Raw genomic sequence first — 6,000 nt, 5'->3', positions numbered from 1 at the left:
ATTGCTTTCTATGCCTACATAAGTGCACTCCGTAGGATATGTATAATAACGGTCTTTTGCACCCTACGTAGTGCACTATATTCTTGACAAGCCGGTTTTTGGGATCCAACCATTTACCTACAGTCAGCAGAGGCTACGAAATTAAAATAAATCTATATTTTGTTAGTATTGTGCAAAGAGCGAATTAGCTAGTGATGGTAAACACGGCATGGCAGAAAAACAGGACAATGAGGTCAGTGTAATGAATATAATGTTGTAGATGTTATATCAATAACCTGCGTTTATAATCCCTGCTCTGCTCTGGAAACTGGCCCATTTATGGAACTTGTTTACTCACTTGAATTTGTGTGTGTGTGTGTGTGTTTTGGACAGTTACTGGTTATGTCTTAAGAAATCCAGGCTTAATATTTTGCTGTAAGAGTGCACACTCCCATGGACAAACAGTTATATATTGTGTATGATCGTATAAGTCTCCTGAGTGATGTTTAATAATCCGGCTAAATGACACATCAGACCCATGCTTCCAGTTTTGTAGGACATGACAGAAGTGTTTCCTCTGTTTATTAAGACATCATCAGTTGTATATTGTTGAGACAAAAGCAGTGCTGTCATCTGCATGCTGTTGATCTGCCCCTCCCTGATATGCCTGGCTCAGTCTGTTCACAACAGCATTCACTGTATGTATCCAAGAAAGCAGTTTGTGCAGAGCCTCAGCACCGATCTCTGTACACAGGAGATCACTTAATGGACTAGATTAAGATACAAACGCAGAGAGACATCGTACTGCCGAGGCTGATCTTCTGCATGTTTACACACACGTGCTCGTTTCTACACATTTTCACCTTCTTGCTGTTTTTGTACGAGTGTCACAGATCATCCCGGTATCACATACGAGTCTCGTGCTGCAGTGCAGGGCTTGTGGTCATAAACTGTATCATGGTCAAGGGTCAGTGTGAATTTGGATGTAATGTATATCTGTGTGCGTTTTGTATTACTTCCGCAGGTGGAGGAGGCTGATCAGGTGTACTTGCTGATGAATGAGAACTACCACATATCACGCAATGTGCGTCTGTCCTGGTTCCTCAACAGACTCAACCAGGTCATCAGGCCCTCGCCCAAGTTCGAACTGGTGTGTGAGACTGTTCACTGCTGATCTATTTTATGTTTCTGACTTCAGAATAAGGCTTAAGATTAGAAATATCTCCAGTAGGTTAAACGTTCGATTCAGGTTTTTAAAGATATGCCTGTAATTCTGTGGTATCGGTCCTCACGTTGATTTATTCAGTTAGGGTGACTGCTATAAGGTTATTTGAAGTTGTAACTAAGCAATCAGTTGCCGTATTTGTTTGTTTGTTTAGTTATTTATAAATTACAGCAACAAGCCGCGTAAGTATGTGTTACTAGCCACATGATTCCCAGGCACATGGCGGAAAACTTTGATCCTCGCTATGACACTAACAGGAAGTCGGAACCACATATGAGTGTGTCTTCGGATAGCTGCTAACGTGCCTTTAGTTAACTTTTTCATTTTTATCTGGTGTTTTTGCCTGGTGCGTCTAAATTTTTATAAAATTGCTCAGTTCTAGTGCCCTCTCATGGTTCCTCCTGTTTCATTACAAGCTGACTCTGACCACTGAGTTGAAAGAAGAAAAAAAAGCCTGTCCAGCATTCCACCTCTCGTTTAAGTACATCATTCAGCTGTTATTGGTATGATACAGTTTGGTGAATTGTCCTTGGTTGTTTTGTTTTGCAGCTTAAATCACATAAAGAGCTGGATGTCCTGAGCATCCTTCCCAAAGGATGGCAGCCCGATTCACCTCCTTCCTCGTCGCCGTACCTGCTGGTGCCATCCACACGAGTCACCTTCCTGGCCCGCAGGTACCGCTTCGTCATCGAGCTGGACCTCAGCCCCTCCACCGGGATTGTGGTAAGAGCCTCTACTGCTTATTTTGGTGGATTCCCTAATAGTAGTGTGCATAAGAGGGCTTTCATGCTGGCATCAGATCATTTATGAGACTCATTTTGTTGTCACTATTGCTGCTAAACTTATTGCTGTTACACTACACAACAGTTTATGGTTTAGAGCCCACGACTAGTATATTTACTGTTATGTGCATTTATTGTTTCTTTTATATTGTTCTGAGTGTCTCACACTTCATTATGTGTCCTGTGTACTACTATGTGTTGCACCATGGTCCTGGATAAACATAGTTTTCTTTCAATGTATACAAGCTGTATAGAGGAATAACCCACTTAATAAAACCCACTCAACTTCATCTGAAAGTTACCAACAATCCTCTGAATCCCCTGGTACTTGTAGGGATTAGATACTGCTGCTATTGTTGTTATTCACACACTCACTGTTAGAAATGGTTAAATGTATAGACCATATCTCGTACTATTTTTTAGATATTTTTATTGACTGAAACGGATGAAATGTTTCTCTTTCTGTCCACAGGATGATAGTACAGGAGAGGTGATCTTTGACGAGGTTTTCCACGCTCTGAGTCGATGTCTAGCCGGCCTGGCTGCACAGTTTAAAGTGCCAGGCACGGATTTCTTGTTTCAACCAGAGATCTTCATCACCATCCTCGCTTATTCATCCATTGTTGGCCTGAGCTCGCACCAGGTTATTATAATACTGACATGAAATTAAATTCAATATTTTGGATATTTGGGTCTATAATGAACTCAGGAACTATAGTGACCTACTGTAATAGTTTCTCTTGGGCACTATGTTTTCTGTGTATTTACTGTCCAGTGTCCCCCAAATGAGGATGAGGTTCCCTTCTGAGCCTGGTTCCTCTCAAGGTTTCTTCCTCATATCATCTCAGGGAGTTTTTCCTTGCCATTGTCGCCTCAGGCTTCTCATTAGGGATAGGGAAAAAATAATTAATAATTTAATTTAATAATTTTTTTCTCCTTTCTCTGTTTCTCCTCTTTTGTAAAGCTATGTCCATTGTAAAAGGCGCTATACAAGTAAATTGAATTGAAAATATTCAGCATTATATGGATAGAAAAATATGGAATAATTTTTTTAAAACAGCCAGAAAGTAAATAGTAATGAATGATTTTCGTGTCTTTACAGGTTTGACAAATGTAATCGATTGCACATGCCTTAAAAGTGACATTTTCTACTGTAATATATATATATATCTAGTGCGTATTGATGGCTGTTTCACAAAGACTCAGTACTTTTTCTGTGTATTTGTAGAAAGATTTCTTTGATTCAATAAGTTCCTCAATTACATATCACTTTGGTGCTTTACCAAAATGGACTAAAAGCTGCAATTAATTTTTTTTTCTCTACCTGGAAGATATGTAGAACATGATAAAAAGCAACGAGTAAAGAGTAAAAGCCATAACCTGCTTGGAAAACTGACATTCAGTTCGGAGTGCTTGCTTGCGTTTCCATGTGCCTGACAGGAGGTGGGCGGGGCTTCATAAATGTGGGCGGGAATCATACAACTATTCAAACTGTTGTTGACCCAGTCTAATAAAAAATTAATCTATAAATAAAATAATAATAATAAAAACTAACGTAACACACATTTTAAAGCAATAGAAAAGGTTGCACTTTGATGTTGTTGGTATAATTAATACTGTAATTATTATAGTAATAATTTACTGTGGTTTGCAGGTGTTAGTGCAGGGATGCCAACTGGATTGTGCAGACCTGGACCAGTTCCTGCATCAGATCTACCAGCAGCTCCGTGCTCTGGAGAACAACATCGCTGAGGTTTTACAGCAGCAGCAAAAGCAGGCAAGAGAAACCAGTTTAAGAAGTTTGTCTTAGACACTGCTGAATAGTTACTGCTCTTCTCATTGTAGCATCGTCTACATCGTCCGTGGTGTGTGAATGTGTTCTGTGTGTCCCATGCGGGTCTCCCGAGACGTCCTTGTTTATATATAATGCTGTTCTAAGAGATATAGAATATCTCCTGTGGTTTTGAACATGGGTTCAGGCTTTTGTTGCGACTATGTCAGCACTTCAAATGTCAAATACATAACACTAGAGTTTTACTCTGTACAGTGTAATGGCTCCATCCCTGCTGATACAACAGAAGACCTGACCCAGTGGAAGCAGAGCATTTCCATGGGTTCTGCAGATGTGGGGCTGGTCAGTATGGTGCGTCAGGGTATCCTGGCACTTCAGCTCCTCCCTTCGAACTCTAGTGCAGGTCAGTAGTTAATATTGTGGTATTCTTTTGTCCAATGAGTACATCTTCAAGTCAAAATATATTATGAATGAATGTCACTGGGACGCTCTAGCTGATTATGTAAATTTCCTTAATGTGCTTAGGTACTTGATGGCATGTGTGCCGTGTATATGTTTAATTGAATGCTTCTTGATTAAGTGACCATTAGAGAAGAGGGATCAGACCTAAAAATAGAAGCTCTTGTTAAACTAAATGTGTGCAGGTATAATAATCATCACGGATGGAGTGATGAGTGTGCCAGACGTGGCCGTGTGTGAGACTCTGCTGAACCAGCTGAGGAGTGGAACCGTTGCCTGTTCTTTTGTTCAGGTCAGTCACACCATGACTAATACCCCTACTAGTAATAATAATAATAATTGTTGTTGAACTAATTATTATTGTTATAACAACAGCACATTACACCAGTGAAAATTATTCTTCTTATTAGTTTTATTATTATTCATCTTTGTACTGGGCCTGATGCCCATCAGGTGGGCGGAGCTTACTCCTATGACTGCAGCTTCGGTTACGTCCCAAACGTGGAGCTGATGAAGTTCATCTCTATGGCAACTTTCGGCTCGTACCTGTCCTTGTGTCCTGACCCAGTGCAGGTGGAGCAAGAGATGAACTCTTATCATCGCTCGTTCCTCACGTACTCTTTTATCCGCACAAACGAGTCCATCAACCCCGACTACTACTGCTGTAAGTACCCCATAGCATGCTGAGGACATGGAACTGCAGGAAAAGTGTAGGTTTGAGTTTTAGCACAAACACGATTTCACTGCATTTGGGTTCTTTCATGAAGTAAAGGAGGTTTGAAGGTATATATATATATATATATATATATATATATATATATATATATATATATATATATATATATATATATATCTACATTTCAATTAATTTGACTGTTCCTACTTTTAATAAGTGTCTGGAGTCTGCTAGAAAAATTCTTCATGCAGCCATGCTAATGAGGGTTTTCATTTCTTTCAATGTGTCTTTTTTTTTTCTTTAGCAGTTTTACTCTTATTTAATTATTAAACAGAAATGCTACCTCTACTCTTATTTATTTTTTCCAATATCTACTGTTTTACATGCCAGTACAGCAAAATTCCCATAATACAAACTCAATTGCTTGGGTCTATCAGTTTATGTAAATGTGCTGATGATAAAAATATAACCATTTTGGAGAAGTGCTACCATTCTGTTTTCCACAGCCTGAGAACTAACCTCTTTTGACATCTATTTCATCTAGCATGTGAAACTGCGCAACAGGAACTAGGTGTGTGTGTGTGTGTGTGTGTATCTATCCAGCGGTTTCTTCCACTTTCATATCTCACCTGTTGACATATTTGAGACAACGATCATGATAAACACTTAAAATCTCCGTATCATTCCCATTTCCAGCTCTGCTATTCACATAACTCCTATTAACCCTTTCATAATAGTAATGTGTTCTTGGCTGAGTAGTAGATGCTTTTGAAGAATCTCTCGAAAAACATGCAGATTTAATAAATAAAAGTAAATAAATAAATGAATTAATTCCTCATTACCACCTGCTCCTGATGGAATCCTACCTGTCTCCTTCCTGCACACAGGTCTGATCAATACCACCCACTGCCTCAGCTGTTACTTGTCTTTTTCTGATGAAAAAGGCACTACTGAAAAAACAAATGAATAATGTGACTCTGGTCAGGAGCACAACATGCCCTTTCTTAGTCTCCTGAGCTTCATATGTGAAGTTGTGCTCCAACTTGTCCATCACTTCCAACTTTTTTCCCGCTTTAATTTGAACCCC

General features: G+C 39.4%; 1 protein-coding gene across 20 annotated transcripts in view; it reads left to right on the top strand.

The window, feature by feature from the left end:
- szt2 (SZT2 subunit of KICSTOR complex) overlaps positions 1-6,000 on the top strand; it is a 94,021-nt gene continuing 88,021 nt past the window's right edge. For 5 of the 20 annotated variants that reach the window (XM_058402102.1, XM_058402098.1, XM_058402094.1 and 2 more), the window contains exons 1-8: positions 2-232; positions 1,004-1,129; positions 1,754-1,927; positions 2,459-2,629; positions 3,641-3,763; positions 4,034-4,181; positions 4,423-4,529; positions 4,691-4,901. In XM_058402102.1, the coding sequence (XP_058258085.1) occupies positions 209-232; positions 1,004-1,129; positions 1,754-1,927; positions 2,459-2,629; positions 3,641-3,763; positions 4,034-4,181; positions 4,423-4,529; positions 4,691-4,901 (1,084 nt within the window). In that variant the 5' untranslated portion in view covers positions 2-208. Of the gene's footprint in view, positions 233-1,003; positions 1,130-1,753; positions 1,928-2,458; positions 2,630-3,640; positions 3,764-4,033; positions 4,182-4,422; positions 4,530-4,690; positions 4,902-6,000 lie in introns of all 20 variants that reach the window. The other 15 variants (XM_058402099.1, XM_058402103.1, XM_058402106.1 and 12 more) reach the window with 6 other exon arrangements.

The sequence above is a fragment of the Hemibagrus wyckioides genome, linkage group LG11 (genome assembly GCF_019097595.1).
Source record: "Hemibagrus wyckioides isolate EC202008001 linkage group LG11, SWU_Hwy_1.0, whole genome shotgun sequence".
In the NCBI taxonomy this organism is placed as follows: Eukaryota; Metazoa; Chordata; class Actinopteri; order Siluriformes; family Bagridae; genus Hemibagrus; species Hemibagrus wyckioides.
This window is presented reverse-complemented; position numbering and strand designations above follow the sequence as displayed.